The sequence below is a fragment of the Mytilus galloprovincialis genome, chromosome 10 (genome assembly GCF_965363235.1).
Source record: "Mytilus galloprovincialis chromosome 10, xbMytGall1.hap1.1, whole genome shotgun sequence".
NCBI classification, from domain to species: Eukaryota; Metazoa; Mollusca; class Bivalvia; order Mytilida; family Mytilidae; genus Mytilus; species Mytilus galloprovincialis.
This window is the reverse complement of record NC_134847.1, coordinates 10,713,264-10,735,515: the sequence shown is the minus strand read 5'-3', so window position 1 is coordinate 10,735,515 and position 22,252 is coordinate 10,713,264. Positions and strand designations below refer to the sequence as shown.

At 33.1% G+C, this 22,252-nt stretch overlaps 1 protein-coding gene across 1 annotated transcript; it reads left to right on the top strand.

The window, feature by feature from the left end:
* Window positions 1-10,999: 10,999 nt before the first annotated feature.
* LOC143049816 (fibrinogen-like protein 1) lies at window positions 11,000-21,484 on the top strand. Its single transcript, XM_076223549.1, has 5 exons — window positions 11,000-11,761; window positions 15,436-15,581; window positions 18,566-18,662; window positions 19,311-19,475; window positions 20,995-21,484. The coding sequence occupies exons 1-5, from the start codon at window positions 11,059-11,061 to the stop codon at window positions 21,204-21,206; spliced, it is 1,323 nt and encodes a 440-aa protein (XP_076079664.1). The 5' UTR covers window positions 11,000-11,058; the 3' UTR covers window positions 21,207-21,484.
* Window positions 21,485-22,252: the final 768 nt, after the last annotated feature.

The following is a 22,252-nucleotide window of genomic DNA, read 5'->3' as shown; positions in this document are numbered from 1 at the left end:
CCGTGTCAGACCAAAACAGACCATGGATACAAACTGACGTCAAGATGTTGTCAGACCGTGTCCAGTCGTGTTCAGATTTTAATAATTTGGACACAAAACGAGTGAAACTTTCCCATTATTTATCAGGGGTTGCTCCCCTTTCAAGAATAAAATAAAACTGTGAAAGAAGACGATTTTTTTTAACTGAAAGTCTACCACGTCCCCTTAATCATGTTATTTAAATAAAACAAATATTCAATTTGAATTCTAACTTCTTCCTATTTAATTATTTAACATTGTTTTATAATTATATAAATAAAAAAAAGTAGCTCAAAGTCATACTGCTGCACAAATCGCCGCGAATTGACTAAAAAAAATCAACAGATTGCCGAAATAATATTTATTTATTGAATATAAGCACCTGAACCTTTATATTTAATGGTTTACAAGTGATTGCAATACGTTTTATATGCAATTACAGACTGCCGTACGTGGTGAAGAATTTGTCATTCATTTTTACACCCTTATTTAATAATAACGGATGTCGGCCGTGAACACTTTAAAACGTGATCTTAATATGTTAAATTAAATTTAAGATGTAACTATTTTTAAAAAGTGTAAATGAATGCATTATCATTTATCTTTTTTATGTTACCTATATAAATTGCATTTGAGTAAATTTGAGGCAGGGAAAAAAATATATATATAACTCTGTCTTTTATCGTTTTCCGTTTATTGTCATGACATTGTCCGTTTATTTTTGCCAGACTCATGCGTTTGACTTTCCATCTTTATTTTTTAATGTGTCTATAATTCGAGAGCCTTTTGTAAAAAAAACTACATACCAGAAGCCTTCGTTAAAAAATAAAGTTTGAATATTATAGCAGAAAAAGGCTTATAAATTCATTCAATAATGAAGGGATATAATTACGATACTGTTGTCAAGTCATTAAATATTGCATATTTTGGCGTTAATATTGAGTCACTGATAAAGTCTTTGCATCGGAACTAAACACATTTATTCTAAAAACAGTTGTTGGCATGACACGGGTTATGTTCTTCTCAAATATGTTATGATGGTATGATACTAAACCCCTAACGGGAAGGATTGTGCCTGATGTTCATATGATGAAATCATAATCTTTCAGTCAGTTTAATTGAAGTCTGGAGCTGGCATGTCAGTTAACTGCTAGTAGTCTGTTGTTATTTATGTATTATTGTCATTTTGTTTATTTTCTTTGGTTACATCTTCTGACATCAGACTCGGACTTCTCTTGAACTGAATTTAAATTTGCGTATTGTTATGCGTTTACTTTTCTACATTGGTTAGAGGTATAGGGGGAGGGTTGAGATCTCACAAACATGTTTAACCCCGCCGCATTTTTGCGCCTGTCCCAAGTCAAGAGCCTCTGGCATTTGTTAGTCTTGTATTATTTTAATTTTAGTTTCTTGTGTACAATTTGGAAATTAGTATGGCGTTCATTATCATTGGACTAGTATATATTTGTTTAGGGGCCAGCTGAAGGACGCCTCCGGGTGCGGGAATTTCTCGCTACATTGAAGACCTGTTGGTGACCCTCTGCTGTTGTTTTTCATTTGGTCGGGTTGTTGTCTCTTTGACACATTCCCCATTTCCATTCTCAATTTTAAATTTATATTTGAAATAGGATAGATAATCAAGAAAATGTTTATACGTCAGACACTGTACTTAAAGTACATTTAAAGACCAGGTTACATATATATTACATGCATACAGCATAATAAAGCTGGTTTAATTTGAATGAATATCCATTAGGGACATTTTTCGACGATAATTAATCAAATCTGACAAGTTTTATTAAAAACGGAAAATGATTCTTCGCCCGTAAACGATTTAACGTTATCTTTATTTTTGTTGCATTCATGTCGCATGTGTGTCGGCAGTGTCAGCGCTTCTAATAGCAAACTTATTTTACACAAAATCGTTGACATGGTAGAAGGAAACTATAGTACAATATAAGCTGAGCTGGAAATTGCAATTGGTGAGTAGAAATGAATAATATTTTAATACATGTCTATCAGAATAATCATTGATCATGGATCATCATCCAAGAGTTTGAAGGAAAAATGTTCACATTTGTTAAATTTGTGCATACAGGTATGAATCAACGTTACAATACTCCACACTCTTGCATAGTAGCCTGTTCAAAGGCAAAGTAAGAATTTGGGCTTGTTAAAAAATTGTGCCTGTGATTGGACCCCCCCCCCTTTTTCATGTTTTTTGGAAGATCAATGCATGATTTGAAAAGTTACATATAAACTAGAATGGTTTAAACCCCCTTTTAAAAATGGCTGGATCCACCCCTGTTTATTGCCTAACATGCATTGTCATGTAGGGTATTCACAATGGTATGGTTGTGCGGGATGGCCTATTACAACAGTTACAAGACCTAAACCCCTGATCGAGTAATCCTACATATTGTATTTTAATGTATTGATAACTGTCACGTCCTAAATTTGCATGAAATATTTGTCACTTTTTTTTTTAAACCAATAACCAACCAATCTTCACATGTTACGATGTAGTCTGAGACAAGCTTGTCTGGCAAAACAGCCGTTTTGGACGTCAGAGTAATCTCGGACTAGTTAGACGATGATATACCTATTTATATAGCCACTGGTGGGTGATGTACAATAATTATAATTTGTCACATATGTGTTATGAATACCTTCAACATGTTCAAGGCTTGGGTTTGTATATATGCAATAACCTCAAAATTTCCCGGGGCAAAAAAAGAGTATATTGATATTGTGCCCTGACATGCCTGATTCCAAATGATGAGACGGCATTGCGTCCTTAACAACAATTTTTAACACTTTTCATCTTTTGTGATAAGAAATTTAAGATTTTACCGGGTATGATTCATTATTTTGTTATAAATGATTTGTTATGCTCTAAATTTTGTAGAACTTAAATTTATATATGTTATAACAGAAGAAAAAGAAATTATGTTGAAATTTCTATTTTTATCTTTTGTATATTATTCACTGTCATGACTGTCATGACTAAATAAAAATGAGATCCCACGCATGCACGGCATATTTAGATAAGTGCCCGACACGTTATCATCAGTTTGTTGATGGATTATAAAGAAGAAGAAGAAGAAGAAGAAGAAGAAGAAGAAGAAGAAGAAGAAGAAGAAGAAGAAGAAGAAGAATCTTATAAATACTATTTGCTTTGTCACGTTGGTAGTAATATTCAACAAATTCTATTTTAAAATAAAAAAGTATTATAAATTGATCACAACAAGTATAGTGCTATAGCCTCTATTAGACAGTAACCCTTCAATGAAGTATACACCTAAGAAAACATTGATGTAGAAAGAGAGAACATTTTGTTTTAGAAATAGAACCTCAAAAAAGGGTTTTATTCCTCTTCTCATAAGGGACTTATCAATTAAATTATATAAGTCATAAATTCATTTCTTTACATCATTAAACTTTGTTGTCAAGCAAATTATGATTCCTAGTTTTTCTTGTAGATAAATACAAGTTTATATATAATAAATACTTTATTCTTAATGTATATTTTTTTTGTAGATAAGATATCACATTGGTTTGAGCATGATTCCCAGCCAGATTATGAAGGGGCATATATCATGTATATCAATGTATATATAGGAAATATATAGTGTCACTAAGTTACTCTCATATGGTACCTCATTTTGTACCTGTAGCTATAAATTGTGAAATGGTGGATTCATTCATAATTTTTTGTTACTTATTGGTTTGGAAATAACGTTGATAGAGCTAACAGCATTATGTCATGATGAACAGTTGATGGGATGATCTGATTGGACAAAAAGAAAATTGTGAATTGAACAAATAGCAAAATTACAATTCATAGAAAAAAATGTAGGAAATACAATGTACTACATTACTTGGTGACAGAGCATACCTTTGATATATATATATATATATTTGAAATAAGTAATATTAACAATTTGAAATAAAGAGAATTTAAAGTTTTCTAGGAATATTAGTAGTGCATCATATCTTAATTCCATGATTATCGTCGATAGTTATATCATTAAGAATAGAAAATTGGAATAATGGAAATTTCTAGTTTCAGTGAATATCAATCATTGTCAATACTAAAAGTGCAGCATCATGATCATACATCATCTGATTCACCTTGGATAATTATTCATTTGAAATAAGAATTTGGATATGATAAGAGTTTCTATGCTGCCATTGCTATTGTTGGCTACATGTACCACCAGGGAGTGTTAAACCTCCTTTACGTTCCATGAGGGTCTGTCACGGTCCATCACTATTGGTTAGTGTCATATATATGCATGATGATGAAAGTTTTTACCAACCTAGACAAGCTTTACAGCCCTGGCATGGTTGTTGGTTAGAGTCAAATGACAGCTTGCTGTATAGTTATAATAGTCTGAATGTATCTACATGTATTTTAAGTGCCAGTCTTTGTAAGAATCAGGCAATTTTGAAAAAAATCAAAACATGGCTGAAAAAAACCCACCTACCCAGCCATCCTATTTTGAAGTAACACTCATCCTGAGTTAGAAATGGTAGGTCTTTAGTGTCTGCGTGTCTGGTAACTTGAGAAATCTTTAGATAAACTTTGGTTAGAATGATAGCAAATGACAGAGTTCGCTCCCCTTAATTGTTAATTTCTAGTGCATTGTAACCAAATTTTATCTCCAATTACCAGAACAGGACAAGGAAACGAATGGTATATTTTTGCATCATTATACATTTTGAACATAAATTAATGTCAACCTGAGTGGGGTTTTGTTTGTCATGTTTTCACCACTGCCTGATTCTTAGGTAGACTAGCACTTAATAATCTTCTAAATTACTGTTCATTCTGAAACTGGCATTTTATAATAATAGTCAAACATATTAAACAATACATGTACTTCAAAGTATCATTTTATTTTGTCTCGCCTTACACAAAAGTCATGAAAGTTGGTTGTATACAAGAAATTTGTATTAATTACAGTCTTGGGGTAATGATGTAAGCTATTTTATAGAGCTTTACATTTTAAAAGCTAAAAGAGCTGGATGTTTCTTGTCTTGTATTCAGATGCTAGTAGCTAATTAATATGTTGTGATGTTTCAGTTTGCCATTATATGTACATTGCACCTGACCCCATTTTCATGGTTCAATGACTGCATGTAAAATATACTGTTACTTAATCAATGAAATGTTCTCTTATACTGTATATTTTATATATGTAATTGGATACATTTTATTGTATATGAGTATCTTGAAAGATCTACTTGTCTATCAGGTTGGGTTGACCTGACCTTGACTTTATTTCATGGATAATTTAAGTGATCAAGGTTATTTCAGTTTAATACAATGTTAACATGGTTAGGTTTGTTTCTCAGTTTATACTTCCTAATAAAATTGACACTGGAAATGGGGAATGTGCCAAAAAGACAACAAAAGACTACAGAGCAGACAATAGCCGAAGGTCATCAATGTTTCTCATAAGCTACAAGCTACATTGTACATGTATAGGATCACTACTTTTGGCATTATTATGGAATAAATGTAAGTTGTACATGTTTGACATTTTTGAATGGCTTATTTTATCTGACAATGACACCATTTTGAATTCATGGTTTTTATGTTTAGTCTTTTTCTCTGTTTCTATAGTTACTATAAACGTTGAACCATAAATTTGGGGTATGGAAGAACTGTGTAAATTCAGAAATTCATGAAATTATCTGTCATATATCTGTCTGGCATGGTTATTTTGACTGGACTTCATTTTAATGGATTATTGATAATGTAAAGTTTATGTGATACTTATAGACTAGTAAAATCTTCTTATTACAGAATTTCAATAAAAAGATCATGAATAAGGCCACATTTAAAAGAATGTCTGTTTCCCATCCCAAGGGGCTTATTTTTGACCTGGGTGTGGGGAGGGGAAACAAACAATTTTTATTTTGGCCTAAGGAGATATGGTGAGACGACTATCAACCATTTAAACCATGTAGACCAAGTGATTTACTTCTTAGTCACTATATAATAGGTCACTACACACCCTTCAACAATGACCAAAAACTAAAACTTTATAATGAGCACCCTATAAAAGGTTCAGCCTGTAATGAGGCATCTGACACAGTTAATGTAAAATATTTAGACGAGAAACCCAACAGTGATGAAAATTAGATTTATTATACCATACCCTCTCCCCCCCCCCCCATTGAAGTTAAATGTCTAATCCCTTAGTGTACTGATATGAATAGTATTTTACTGGAAATGTTTCGGAAAATAGATATTGATGCTAACGTAAATATTTTATCCAATTAAAAGAAAGGAAATAAGTCGGTGAACCAAAAAGTTCAAATCTAATTGAAAATTAAAGTGCCCATGAACTCACTGATCATGCACGAGTGATTCTATTCATAAAAAGTGTCCATGTAACAACTAAGAAGAGTCTGTGTATCATCGAAAAAGAGTCTGTGTAACACCCGTTAATGTACTGTTTTTCTATAGCTCTGCAGGGGGGGGGGGGTCAAAGTCGTTCAAAGGTCACTGTACGGCCTTTGACAATGAGCAAAATCCATACAGCATAGTTAGATATTTTAAAAAGACTCTGAAATGACAAATGTAAAATACACTCAACACTTCAACCATAACCGCAGGTCAAACTTTGAACAACAGAAAAATCTGATTGGACATTCGTTACAATTTGACACGACCTCATGAATTGGGTCATGAATTATTATTAGTTATTAGTTTCCTGTCTATTCTGTCATTTATTGCACTTGATTTTTAATTTGTCCTCATTTAACACATATTTGTGTTTGAGTGTAAATACAAAAATGAAAAATGTATTTTGCGTTAAATGTGCAATGAAGCCATGGATTTGTAATCTTCAACAAATCGTTCTGAAACGGTTGGTAAAATGTGGAATGTCTGAATATAAATATAACGATTATGTCCACTGCGCGGTTATAAAATGGGCTATATTTGAACATTTTGAGAAACAATAGTATTTTTTTTCTATGATAGAAATTTGGGGGGCAAAACGACGTTTTTAATCAGTTGGATTTTCAATTTTGATTAAAAAAAAATTAGTTTGATTTTCTTCTTTTCTTTAAAATCATATCAAGATTCTTTAGTTTGAACATATTTTATTGTTAAAAAATGACAAATGGATTAGACATGTTAGACAGAAGTTTTTAACTTAGCAACGTTTTCTCCAATACATATATCAATATAAATATGAATGAATATTACATATGTCTGACTTTTATTAACCAATTATTTTTTTAAGCATAAAGATCTAAAATTAAATTTTACCCCCCCAAAAAAAAACATTTCCCGAAAAAAACAATCCATACATGTATTGACGTTTTGTCCTTTTCGGCGGTTTGTGACTTTCCAACCTATATCTTCTAATTCTCATGTTATGTTTGTGGCGTGCATCTTCTGTGGAGAAAAAAGGTGGTCAATAGCTTACCTCAAGATGTTGGTCATATTAAACTTTATTCTAGTACGGCATACGTTTTACCTCAGCGAACTCTCTGTCTTGGTGATGTATCAATCATTTGCTTCAGGTCGATTCATTTCGCATCTCGTCATGAATATGCTTGATATATTTGCCACTGGACATTAAGGGAGCAATCAATTTGTCAGTTTCATTTAGTGATGCATGCTAATTATAAATAGTTCTCAAATGATAATTGTCTAAAACTGTTTCCATTTTTGTGTATTTTATTTTTTAGCGTAAATTTTAGAATTTCTTTCCGAATCTTTCTCTTTGCATTTATTTGTTTGTAAACATTTAATAAAGTAGTCCATGTCAGGGGTTAGATTGTATACAGCCAATCTTGGACAAGGGAAGTAGAACAGAAAAGAGTCTCCATTGTACAATGTTGTATACATACATATGCATTTATGTTGAAGCGTAAAACAACGACATGTAGTTGAGCTCGTTTTGGTGAAACAATTACTGTCAAATCTTTATATATATATATATCTGGTAAAGTTGTCATTAAAGCAAAAACGGACGAAAAAGTTGGCAACAATTTATAATAAGACTAAACTTATTTTGGCCGTTTCGTTTCTTCTAAAGTGTTAAATTCAACCATGCGACTGGCTTACTTGGAGATTCAGATGACCTTTTTCGTTTTTAGAAATTTCAATCGAAGTTCGTATATCCCTTCAACGATTTATTCAATTTTTTTTAACGTAAAGATAGCGCGAAACTCTCACTACACCATGCATAGACTATTTTTTTTTCTCGACCAAATGCGGCTGCTTATTTATACAACCGAACAACCAAACGTCCGCACCCAATTTTAGCAAAGATATACTGTCGAACGGGGTAAGTCAAGAGATGTGAATATTTCTATATACCCAATCAATCATTTGGTTTTGAAAACAATTTTAAAGGTATACATTAATACGACATCAACCCAACGACACATATAATAAATCAAAACATTAAGAGTCAACGCACAGATTTTTGTAATAGAAAGAAACCTATACAGAATAAAAAGCCTAAACCGCAACAAGACTAAATAATACGGGAGCAGTGATTTTTTTTAGACAAAAATGCAAGTGTTCCGTAGAAATATTTCACGTACCATTTTTTTTATTTCGATCGTTGAAAATTATAGCAGGTGTGATATAAATCAGTAGATTTAGGACAAAACTATGATATGGAAATATAATATGAAAATTAAGCCTGCTTTGTACTAGACCGACACACTGAGATTGATATTTAACGTGTAAGTTCACAAGCTAACAGTTCGAAAGAAAGAAAAAACTCTTTGTTAGAGCCGTTTGGGATTCGGACTAAAGTCCTCTCGCTGTCGAGGTGAACTTATTCTCACGAGACCAACCAGGAGAGAGGTCGCATAGTCATACCAAAAACTCGAGCATAATAAACAATACAGTTTAAAACAAATTATCACCGTTACTAATGCGATTTTAAAGTAAATATGATGCCACACTATAATAATCTAAAAACGTGTCTGGAAAAATAATGAAAAAATAACAGTTCAATATCTTGAGAATGGGGCAACAGAGGACGATCGACCTCGAAATTTTCCGGTACTAAGTGACAAGTTTTGGAGTAATACACAAAATCTTGCATCGATTTTGTACTTATCTGCCTAATAATTTAAAGAATTGTATATCAGAAAATCATTTCTTAAGCGGCACCCTCATCAAATGAGTGGAAATGCTTTAAATTGAATGAATTCTTAACTTGTTTACTTTTTTTTCTATTTCTCTCCGCTTCGTTAGTACCCAATTTCCGGTGGCGATGATACACAGTACACACAGGTGTGAATATTTACACACCCACCGATAAGTTGTCATTAATCACGTATATATAAACTACACATACATCTGGACGTTTGTATTAAATAACGGCCAATTAAGAAGTCAAATCAAGCTCTGCTGTGATGAATTTCCGCTCTAGACAAGAAGTGGCAAACAAATTATGTTAGAACATTTTTTTGGAACCTGCATTGGAAGGGGGGTCAGTTAATCTGCCACTGCTGCTATATACATATGCATGGGTTAGAAAATAAACATAAGGATAACGTGATTAATTGTTTGGATGAAAATCTTTATACGGTGGTACTTTATTTATAGTTTTGACACTATATCTACACAGACTGAATGCAGTATCATGATCAGCTTCATGTACGTTGGCGACCTTGGTGGTGTTTAGACGCAACTTTGTGTAAAATAAATAATTGTTTAATGATATGTTGTACACTCTGAGGTTGTACATTGCAAAGCTATGGTAATAGAAGCGTTTCCGATTTTAAAAGAATAACTAGGACGAAAATGATAATAAAAAAACCCAGCTCCAACGGTAATAGTAAAGTAGGACATATCAACAGAATACGAATTAAAACAAAAATACGCATGTGTTATTTTTTGCTTTGGCTTCATTTCAATTGATTGTCTCGTTGGCAAATATACAACATCGCTTGTTTAGGTTATGTTTAAGATATTTCCGTTTCTAATTTTCAAATACGAAAAATATGTTTACAAAGGGTTCATGTGTATATAATTACCATACGTCCTTGCACTTTATAGCTAATATAAATACATAAACTAATATTTATTAGAAAATAAGCAACATATATAGACGAATAATTTATTAGTTACCCAACAAACAACAACAGAAATAAAGAATCAACAGAGGATTTAATCTTTAATTACTTTTTTTTTATTATTGTTTATTCGAGAGATATACATGATATAATACTTTAACTTCAAATAAATATATAATTAATCTAAAATGCACTAATCAAGCAGAAGGGGCGTAACTCGTGGTATCATACCGGCATACTGAACGGATCTAAACATGGTCTGACACTTTTGAATCTTGATTTTGAGTTTTGATCTGTTTTGGTCTGACACGGTCTTAACGGATCTAAACAGCTCGCTAGAAGATACAGTCTTAAATATCTAGACATGCCTTAACGGACTAATTTACCTAATGAGACTATCGATCCGAATGGAGACTTAATGATCTGACAAATCTTGACGTTTTACTCTAGCGGTAAATCCAGTCAATTAAGATACGATCAGACCAAAATGACCGTTTCAGACTGAAATCGTGCTACTAGTGTTCCATTCCAGTCAATGTTTTGATGAAGTAGACATAACTTATAAATTTTAAAAGTACATAGTGCTAACATCTTAATTATTTTTGCATTTGTAAATTGGTTGCTAACACTTTTCTCGTATTTACACCTCCTTCGTCTGTACAAACAAATTACTTACATCAAAAGAAATACAAGATGTACATTAAGGGCCTTGAGTATCAAAACTTATAAACTTAGTAGATATGTTGAAGTAAATGACCTCTTATTCCCCAATGTTTCAATTACCATGATGGTTTTATTACGTAGTCATGAAAGTACTTTGTACCTAATGTTGACGTAATTTGATATTTTGAGGGTTATTATAAAAGATATATGTTTTAGGTTAGTTGCATAGTTGTTCCAAGTCTTCATAAGAACAGTATTCAACCATTACAAAAACATCGTCATACAGAGAAAGGTTTAGGAGAACTCGCAATGAATGCTATGGAAAACATATTATCGTTTACTTTACATATAATTTTGATGACAACTATTCGTGTTGATGGTAAACCGTGTTCAAACACCAGTTCAGATTGTCAACAAGTAAGGATGCCTCTTGTGTCAAACAAACTTAATGCGCCATTGGTCGCCGAACTTGATGTCACGGCAATGAATCAACAATTAGCAACGTACATCCGTGACGACATTGAATCCACTTTTTCTGAGGATATCAAAACTCTGGTGAAAAAGGAGCAAGATGAGATAAAGGTTTCAATGTTACAGGATTATTCATCTAAACTAAATAAGACAAAGAATGAATATGACAGACACATTTCGAAAATAGTACAGAACCTTAAAGCAAAACAAAGTGAGCTACAGCTTGAAATGTCTGAAGTTAAAAGAAATATAAGTGAAAGTGAATCAACCTTTAATAAGGAAATAAAAGATTTATTGAGTTGGTTCCAACAAAGACAAGAAAGTTTAGAATTATCAATGTTATCCGAATATCTAGCAAAGCTTCAACAATCACAAGAAACTAACAACCAAAAGATAATCGATCTTGCGGATAATCTGAAATCTCAATTTGCTAATTTATCGCAAAGCATCAAAGAAGAATTAACAATAAGTACAACGTACTTGCAAACACAGGGAAACATATTTGAAGATTGGAAAATGAATTTGATGGACACATTGCATGGTAAGCTTGTTTTTAAAGTATTTGTTATGTTCAGTTGAATAGGGGTTGTCAATGTATAATGCAGACATATAAGAACATAACATATCTGTAATTCTAAGCTATTTTGAAATTATGATATGTGAGTGAAAAAATAAGTCTGCAAAGGAAAATTATTTGTTCAGTAGAGACCGTGACGTCAAGGTATTACAGAGTGTTTTCTAAATTGGCTTTAAGGTAATGTGTTCCCATCGATTCTCATCACTTGGCGTCCGTCGTTCGTCGTCCGTCGTCGTTAACTCTTACAAAAATCTTCTCCTCTGAAACTACTGGGCCAAATTTAACTAAACTTGGCCACAATCATCATTGGGGTATCTAGTTTAAAAAATGTGTCTAGTGACAGCGCCAACCAACCAAGATGGCCGCCATGGCTAAAAAAGAACATAGTGGTAAAATGCAGTTTTTTGCTTATAACTCAAAAACCAAAGCATTTAGAGCAAATCTGACATGGGATAAAATTGTTTATCAGGTCAACATGTATCTGCCCTGAAATTTGCAGATGAATCGGACAACCTGTTGTTAGGTTGCTGCCCCTGAATTGGTAATTATAAGGAAATTTTGCTGTTTTTGGTTATTACCTTGAATATTATTATAGATAGAGATAAACTGTAAACAGCAATAATGTTCAGCAAAGTAAGATTTAAAAATAAGTCAAAATGACCAAAATGGTCAGTTGACCCCTTTAGGAGTTATTGCCCTTTAAAGTCAATTTTTAACCTTTTTTCATAGTAATCTTTTAGAAAAATCTTCTCCTCTGACACTACTGGGCCAAATTAAACCAAACTTGGCCACAATCATCATTAGGGTATCTAGTTTAAAAAATGTGTCCAGTGACTTGGCCAACCAACCAAGATGGCCGCAATGGCTAAAAATAGAACATAAGGATAAAATGCAGTTTTTGGCTTATAACTCAAAAACCAAAGCATTTAAAGCAAATTTGACAGGAGGTGAAATTGTTTATCAGGTGAAGATCTGTCTGCCCTAGAATTTTCAGATGAATCAGTTAACCGCTTGTTAAGTTGCTGCCCCTGAATTTTGCCGTTTCTAGCTCACCTGGCACGAAGGGCCAAGTGAGCTTTTATCATCACTTGGCGTCCGTTATCAGTTGTCGTACGGCGTCGTCGTCCGTCATCGTCCGTCGTCGTTAACTTTTACAAAAATCTTCTTCTCTGAAACCACTGGGCAAAATGTAACCAAACTTGGCCACAATCATCATTGGGGTATCTAGTTTAAAACATGTGTGGCGTGACCTTGCCAACCAACCAAGATGGCCACCATGGCTTAACATAGAACATATGGGTAAAATGCAGTTTTTGGCTAATACATGTAACTCAAAAACCAAAGCATTAAGAGCAAATCTGACATGAGATAAAATTGTTTATCAGGTCAACATCTATCTGCCCTGAAATTGTCAGATGAATCGGACAACCTGTTGTTAGGTTGCTGCCCCTGAATTGGTAATTGTAAGGAATTTTTGCTGTTTTTGGTTATTATCTTGAATATTATTATAGATATAGATAAACTGTACACAGCAATAATGTTCAGCAAAGTAAGATTTACAAATAAGGCAACATGACCAAAATGTTCAGTTGACCCCTTTAGGAGGTATTGCCCTTTATAGTCAATTTTTAACCATTTTTCGTAAATCTTAGTAATCTTTTAGAAAAATCTTCTCCTCTGAAACTACTGGGCCGTATTAAACCAAACTTGGCCATAATCATCATTGAGGTATCTAGTTTAAAAAATGTGTCCCGTAACTCGGCCAACCTACTAAGATGGCCGCCATGGCTAAAAATAGAACATAGGGATAAAATGCAGTTTTTGGCTTATAACTCAAAAACCAAAGCATTTAGAGCAAATCTGACAGGAAGTGATATTGTTTGTCAGGAAAAGATCTATCTGCGCTGGAATTTTCATAAAATTTGTAAATTTTTACTTACATTTTCCACTGAAACTACTGGGCCAAGTTCATTATAGATAGAGATAATTGTAAGCAGCAAGAATGTTTAGTAAAGTTAGATCTACAAACACATCACCATCACCAAAACACAATTTTGTCATGTGTCCTTTGTTTAATATTCACAAAAACCAAGGTGAGCGACACAGGCTCTTTAGAGCCTCTAGTTTTATAACATTAGCAACACAACAGGTGCTACATGTGAAGCATGATCTGCTTACCCTTCTGCGCTATAAATAAAGGCAACAGTAGTATACCGCTGTTCGAAATTCATAAATCGATTGAGAAAAAATAAATAAATCCGGGTTACAACCCAAAACTGAGGGAAACACATCAAATATAAGAGGAGAACTACAACACAACAGAAACACAACACTTAAATGTAACACACACAGAAACGAACTATAATTTAAAAATTGCCATTTTCTTGACTTGGTACAGGACATTTTAAGAAAATAATTATGGGTATAACCTGGTTTTGCGGCTAGCCAAAATTCGCGCTTTTATGGCAATGATAAATATAACTTTAAAACTAAAACATTACATGACAACAGTTATAATTTAATACACCATACGTGCGTTTCAGCAGGTTCAATCCATCATTTTCTACATTTTAAAGTGCGTGTACCAAGTCAGGAATATGACAGTTGTTGTATAAAATTAAGAATGGAAATGGGGAATGTGTCAAAGAGACAACAATCCGACCATAGAAAAAACAACAGCAGAAGGTCACTAACAGGTCTTCAATGTAGCGAGACATTTCCGCACCCGGAATGATCGATTAGGGCTTTGCCAGATGTCAGTAAACATGTCTGATTGTTAATTGACTTTTTGTGATGCTAGTAGATAAAACAATTGACAAGAAAAAGACGTGTCACGGTTCTAAAAAAAAAGCTTCACTCAGTGCAGCCTGATACGACCGCAGAGGTCGAACCCTAAAGTTTTGGGGAGAAATTGGACGCAATATCCTAGCTTGAATGTCTGAATTTGGATTTTGATCAAACAATCCAAGCCTTACCTTTGTAGCATGGAACCTTGTAGTACAATTTCAGAGAGATCCATACACTCAAACACAACCTATTGTCTGAAAACTAGTAATTGTTTGTTTTTGGCCCTTTTTTGGGCTCCTGATTCCCTTCATCATTAGGACAAATACCCCAAACTCAATCCTAGCCTTCCGTTTGTGATAAGGAACCGTGGGGTACAATGTTAAAGAGAACCACACACTTAAACACAAGTTATGGTCCGGACCACCCCCCCCCCCCCCCCCCAAATCACGCTCAACCTTTATTTAGTGGTATTGCACCTTTCTGTAAAATTTCATCGATATTCATTCGTTAAAACTAAAGTTATTGTCCGGAAACCAAATGTGTCTTCTGACGACGGAGACGACGACGACGACGTCATAGCATTATACTAGACTTAAAAATATTTGCAAACGTATAAAATTGGTGGATCGTAAATAAGGACCAGTCTAAATGTCACCGATTGTACGGGCTGTGCTCAAAAAATGTGAAGTATAACTTAAAATTGTCTCTTTATAATGGATAAGAAAAAGGGTTGACATCAAGAAGTCCTTTCATCTTAGTTTCCAAGTTATTGTTTTGTTTCTTGTACGTAACGTAACATTAACTTATTAAACAACATGAAATTACAATTGATGAAAACTTTCTATATACAGGTATATTCGCACCCATCAAGAAGTACAAGGATTGCAGTGATATGAAGGAGACAATACATGAAAGTGGGGTGTATACCATATTCCCAGACCTTAAGCATGGAACTCGGGCCTACTGTGATATGTCTACAGACGGAGGAGGATGGACCGTATGTAATTTTAATCTAGTTTCGTACACAATATGTAGCAGTTAATGTATTTTGAATAATTCTTGGTTTCTTCATTTTGTTAACTTAGATATGGGGTGTCCCCTCTAAAATGTTTAGTACAATGTTAGTTATGTACATTTATAAATCCAAAATACTGGATCGTCCGAAAAGTGTCCGATCCATTTCAAAGCAAAATATTGTACATGTCTTTGGACAGTTGTATTGACTGATAAAAACATATTTAGACAATATCCTAAGTCTGAACAAAACTTTTCTATTTCCTTTGCTTATAAAACATGCAATATCATGTAAACATTTTGTTACAAAATCAGACATCAAAGGCTTTCTTTTATTCTTATAAAGAGTCAAGTAGTTTGTTGTCACGCTTTTATTTGAACTATACTTTGCATTTTCCGAAACTGTATCTGTTAACGAGTTATAGGTTTCAACTTGCTGTGCCTTTACTATGCACCTTTCTACATGTACTAACAGTGACTAGTCAATTTGCGATTAAGGATCCTACCGAAACTAGAAGGTCTGCTTCCAATGTTGTTGCCGACTGCCCATTTCCCAACAGTTTAATAACCGTTGGTCCATTGTAAGTCATTTACGTACCGCAATTGATACTATACGTCTCACGACCAAGAAATTTTCGTAGTCTTAGTTATTTCGTTGTAAAAGAGGGACGGACAATGCCAGAGGAACACTCAAACTTATAGATAACAACTGACAATGTCATGGCTCAAAAAGAAAAGACGAACATACAATTTATATTACAGAAGACACAACATAGAAAAACAAATAAAGACTAAGGTAGCAATACACAGTTATAAGTTTGGTTTCGCGTTTTGTCCACGCTGGATTTTTCAAATATGAAAGTTATTGTGTAATAAAATTCACTGTTTGACCGCTCAGCACTAATCTAGCCTTCAAAAATGGTTCATAAGAACATCGAGATGATATTTGACATGATTTATAGGCTTTTTCTGTTTGACTTTCCGTATTTTTACAGCTAGACCGGTTATCGGTCAAGAAATTAATGTAATGTTTACCAACAAAATTTCTACACGAAGTATTTGACGCAATTTTATAAAAAAAATGACACGTAAGACATATGATTTTCATTGGATTTATTGAAAGATATATGTAAACAGTTTCAGAAAAGGTATTACTTGAAGTGATTGAAATTCTACATTTGGACAAATTTTTGGAAAGTACGTGACATCTTCCCCCCTTTATTTTCAATATTTCATAACAAAAAATGCAGATTGTTGCCATGGATACACCCCAAATATTCAATATTTTACCATTTTATATACTGGATATAAATTTTATGGAAGATTTTGATTACATACACATATGCACATATATGACACAAACTGTAAGCCAAATATTGTCGTTAAGTTATTGTAGTTTGTAATCTTATCGATTATGTAGAATTATGGTTTTGTCCGTTTATTGAATGTGGATTTGTTTCGTACCTTTGTACCTTGAATTATTTATAACCAAACTCACACCTATATTTAAGAAAATATTGTACCATCAACACATTCTTCTTTTACATAAAAAAGATAACCTTTATAATAGATTTTAGCCACCTGCAATTTAGAATCGTTTTATTTTTCATAGACACAAATTGTTGTTCGTCAATTCATGTCATTGATAGAAATATTCTCTGCTTTGGCATTTTTGAAAAATGTCTCGTTAATGATATGGTACATGTATGTTGTCGATCTTAGAAAAAAGTATTGTGATGAGGATCGTTGATTGTTTATGTTGTTGTAATCGTCAGTGATAAAACGGGGTGTAGACGATTAATCCGATACTAGAGTATCTCCTAGTACATTGTAGTACAGACTATAGAACACCATAATTGTATTCGACAAATAGTTTTTAAGTGACAGAAGTGTCTCCCTTCATTTCATGAAATTTAGGGTCTTCCTTGTTTTTATTAAATTTATTTTCTTGTGCATCGCCCTGAAGGATTAAATACTAATAACCAAAACGTTTCGTTTTCGGGTTCAATTTTGGTTGCGGCTTATGTTGAACATGTCTATTAATAATGGTAATATAAAATTTGAGACGGATTTCGGAACGGATGGAACGTTTTCTTATCTTAAGTGCAAAATCATAGTACACTTACCATAAAGTTTTGTTGTAAGCATTTCTATCCATAAAACATTACTATTCAGAAACAAGTAATTTTAACTGAAAAAGTATGTCACAAATCATAGAATCAAAATCTGTGAATATCATTACGAATTACATTTTTTTTTAATCCAGTAGACTTTATACTTCAATCTATTGATTGTAATATTGTAAAAGAAAAGGGGGGCAAAAGATACCAGGGGACAGTCAAACTCATAAATCGAAAATGAACTGACAACACCATGGGAAAAAATGAAAAAGACAAATACCCATATCATACTAGTAGTACACAAGACACAACAAAGAAAACTTAAGACTAAGCAACACGAACCACACCAAAAACTGGGAGTGATTGCTGATGCTCCAGAAGGGTAAGCAGATCCTGCTCCACATGTTGCATTCGTCGTGCTGCATGTGTTATTTTAAATGTGGTAAATAGTCTAATTCGGTAGGTCATTTTTATGAAAAGAGAAGGGGATTGTAATTACGGCTTACGGAACATATCCAATATCATCTGTGAAACGGATATTCCATAACGGTTAACCACCTCTCGAAAGCGTCCGTAAAATTTACGTAGGGATGAGCTCAACGTGATTTGATAGCTTCCTTGTAATTGATCATACTGTGAATTGAACACAAAATGTATTGAAGGAACTTTTTGGATGTTTACTTAATATTATGTGAAATATGAAACATGTGGGATAAATAAATGAAATACACATTCAACTGAACCATAAATAATCAGTTATTCAGGATTTACCGCATACTTAAGTTTTGGTAAATCTGATATCTAGCTGAAATACAAAATGTATATTTATTTGTTTACATGATTGTAGGTAATTCAAAGAAGAATAGACGGAACAACGAGTTTTGACAGAAACTGGGTTGAATATAGAGAAGGCTTTGGTGATTCACAGAAGGAATACTGGCTTGGTTAGTAACATTGTAGTTAATTATATCATGACAACATGAACACCATTGAGAGCTGACATTTTCGTTTCATATGTAATCCTGTTGCAAATTTTCCGTAGTAACTGTTTCATTTACAAATTTACCATCACCCGATTAAAAGAGAGGCGAAGAATTCCAAAGGGACAGTCAAACTCATACGTCAAATATAAAACGACAAATTACATCATGGCTTAACACAGAAAAAGACATACAGACATGAAATAGTACACAAAACAACATAGAAAACCAGAAACTAAGGAATACGAACCCTATCAAAAACTGGGGGTTATAGAAGGTGCGTCTGAAGGGTAATCATATCCAGCTCAACATATGGCACCCGTCGTGTTGCCGATGTTAGTATACACCTGGTGAAATGTCAAATTGAGGGAAAGGGACGAAATTGTAGTAACGACTATAAGAACACATATTACATAATGGTAAAACCACTCGTGATGCTGATCGTAAACAGTATATTCCGCATAATGGTTTACATATACTGTATCATTTGTTGTACTTATTAATTGAAAAAGTAAGCAAATATGTGCGTCAAATGTTATTTAAAATATAACTGTACAATTTTTGATGGGCAAATGTGAATTAAAATCACAGTAATGTCATATTTCTTTACAGGTAACAAATATTTAAACCTTCTTACGACAAATGGTAAATATGAGCTAAGAGTGGATCTAACGGGTACTAACAACAAGATGAAGTATGCTTTGTATAAGACATTTACAGTTAGTGACGAGAATTCACAGTACAAACTTAGCATTGGGGGATATAGTGGAACTGCTGGTAAGTTTTACTTAAATGTAGTAACGTGTATTCATTGAAGATTTAAAACAGTAACAGGGAGAACGGAAATTGGTAATGTGTCAAATAAGTTAACCTCGCAACGATTTAAACACACACAAATGAGGACATAAGACAAGAATAAAACAACATTTAAAGACAACGATTTAGGGAAGGTCGCTGCTCAGTTTCAAATTGCATAGCTTTCCAAAACATAAGTATATGTTGATAGGGGATTAATTGAGGAATCAAAAAAGCAAAAATTATATAAAGGTCAATGTGCTTGTTTTTGAAATATTAGCGATAGAAATTTTGGCGGAAAATGTTCTCTCTTGATTTTTCATAGCTTTATCATTGACCAGTTAAAGTTTCAAAAACTATTAAAGAATAAATAAGATCTTATTAGACTTTTACAAATGGCTTATAATTATGCTTGTTGAAGATTTATAAAAAGAAAAAGGGGGATCCATGGGCAAATGTTTTAAGGCATTCAAACGGATAAAACCAAAGGATTTAAAAAATCTGACAAAAAATCCAAAACATGACAAGCAAACATCCTTAAATGGCTTGTAAACTGATGCAGCTCTGGTAAATACTTGAACATGTGTAACTTGCAATACCAAAAGTTAACAGTTTCGCATTCCAAAAAAAAAGCATAAACAAGAAGTTCCTGTTTAAAAAATAACCGTCCGCGCTAATTTAATTAATTCAACTAGGCAAACGACACATTTGGTAACTTTAAGAAGTTTAAAACGGACTCTTAGAATCCATGTGTGTTGCTTAATCGATAAACAAATACAAACAACATATATTTTATTGAACAATCAGCAATATACAATGTAACTAATGTTTCAAAATGGTATCAATACATTGATTTATATTTAAAACTGTGTTGCAATGAATAAAAAAAGGCACAACTCAATTAAAATCGTACACTTTTTAATTGACGCAAGAGAGTCAACTAATAAATGTAGTATTAAAATAAAATAGAGGCAACAATTACCAGAGGAACAGTCCAACTCATGCCGAAATCAAACTGACAACGCCATGGTAAAAAACGAACAAGACAAACAGATAAACACTATAAATAAAATATTGTTCAACAATAAAAATTCTACTTGATTTAATATCGAATACAATGTACCTAAAAATATATGTTCAGAAACATCGTTCCGATGTTATATATTTGTACAGCAATATTTTAACCCCTAAAATTGTCACATAACAAATAACGCAGGTATGTGCGTTTCATGTTGTCTCGTATAGTGTGGACAGATAAAGTCTTCTTTTTTATCATACGATTTCCATAACAAATGTTGTTTCATTTTGGCTTTTGATAAAAACAAAAATGAATTAAAAAAGTCTATAAAGCTTGTTAAGGCTTGAGACGGCACTACATGAAATAGGATTACAAACATATATATTATTTGTCAGTGTATTGAGTCATTCCCCTACTTACTTTCAATTGACATCTCAATATTTAGTAAGAAATTTTTTTATAAGATAGTGCTTTTTGTTTTAGGTGATATGATGGTATACAACAACGGTAATAAATTCTCCACTAAGGATCGTGATCATGATACTTGGAATGAAAGTAACTGTGCTAAAAGGGGCGGTTGGTGGCATCGTGACTGTGGTATTGTATTTCTGAACATCGAAATGACAAAAAATAAACTGTATTGGAATGGATTTTATTATATCAAGTCAACTATGATGATCAGACCAATTATGTAACGAAAGTGTTTTCCAGTACATTTAAATGTCAATTAATATTGATATTGAATGTTCTGATAATACACTCGTGATCTGCATATATGTTATAATTGTGTCAAATCAACTATAAGGTTAAGAAAACTGCATGAAAACTGCATGCACAAAATTATAATAGAGTAAGAAATTGTTATTGTTTATTGTATTTCATAGATCCGATTGACACCTTAAAACTATCAACCCTAAATAACATGTATGTGTGAAGAATATAAATCAAGTAACAATAAATTCACATTTATGTCGGTATTTTTTATATGACACACATCTTTTAGTTTTCAATGCACACGTTTAGCAACCAAAATGAAACCTAATTTTAAGGAAAGTAATTGCAACGAATTCAACAACAATTTCAAAAGACTTGAATTTATTACAATGGCAAATCAACCAAATCTTGAAAGAGTCGATCTTACAGGTTAACCTTCAACAACAGTTGATATATTAATACTTGCTAAACGCCAAGTGGCAACTATCTTGCAACTATCTGATTGATTTCCTAGATTAAACACATTAAAAACGTACAGCAAATTGTATTGTGCATACGTAATTGCTGCAATCATGTCTTTTACCAGACCTTTGACGTCATATACCAGATAGAAGGTGCACCTATATCCCTGCTCTACTTAAAGCCTTCAGCACTTGTAAAATCGTCATTATGTAGGGTAGTATAGAAATAGTGTATATTCCGTAAGTAATTTATCTTGTTGATGGCTTATGTGTTGAGGAACAAGAAAAGGCTAAAGTAAGTGAGTAAGTAAGGATCAGAGGTAATCCTACATCTCGTGTGACTGTGGGGGGAGACAATCTTATGGTATTTTAATTTCCCAAATACTTTGTAGTATAAAACCAATCATTTTCACTCGTGTGCTCAACACTGGTTGAAAGTGACGATGAATTCATTTTAGTCATGTGGGGATGGAAGTCACATGATAGATTTGTTTAAGAACCGTATCCTGGAACTTTCTTATCAGAGAAACAAGACACGGGTCAACTATGTATATTTTTTTTTTGCT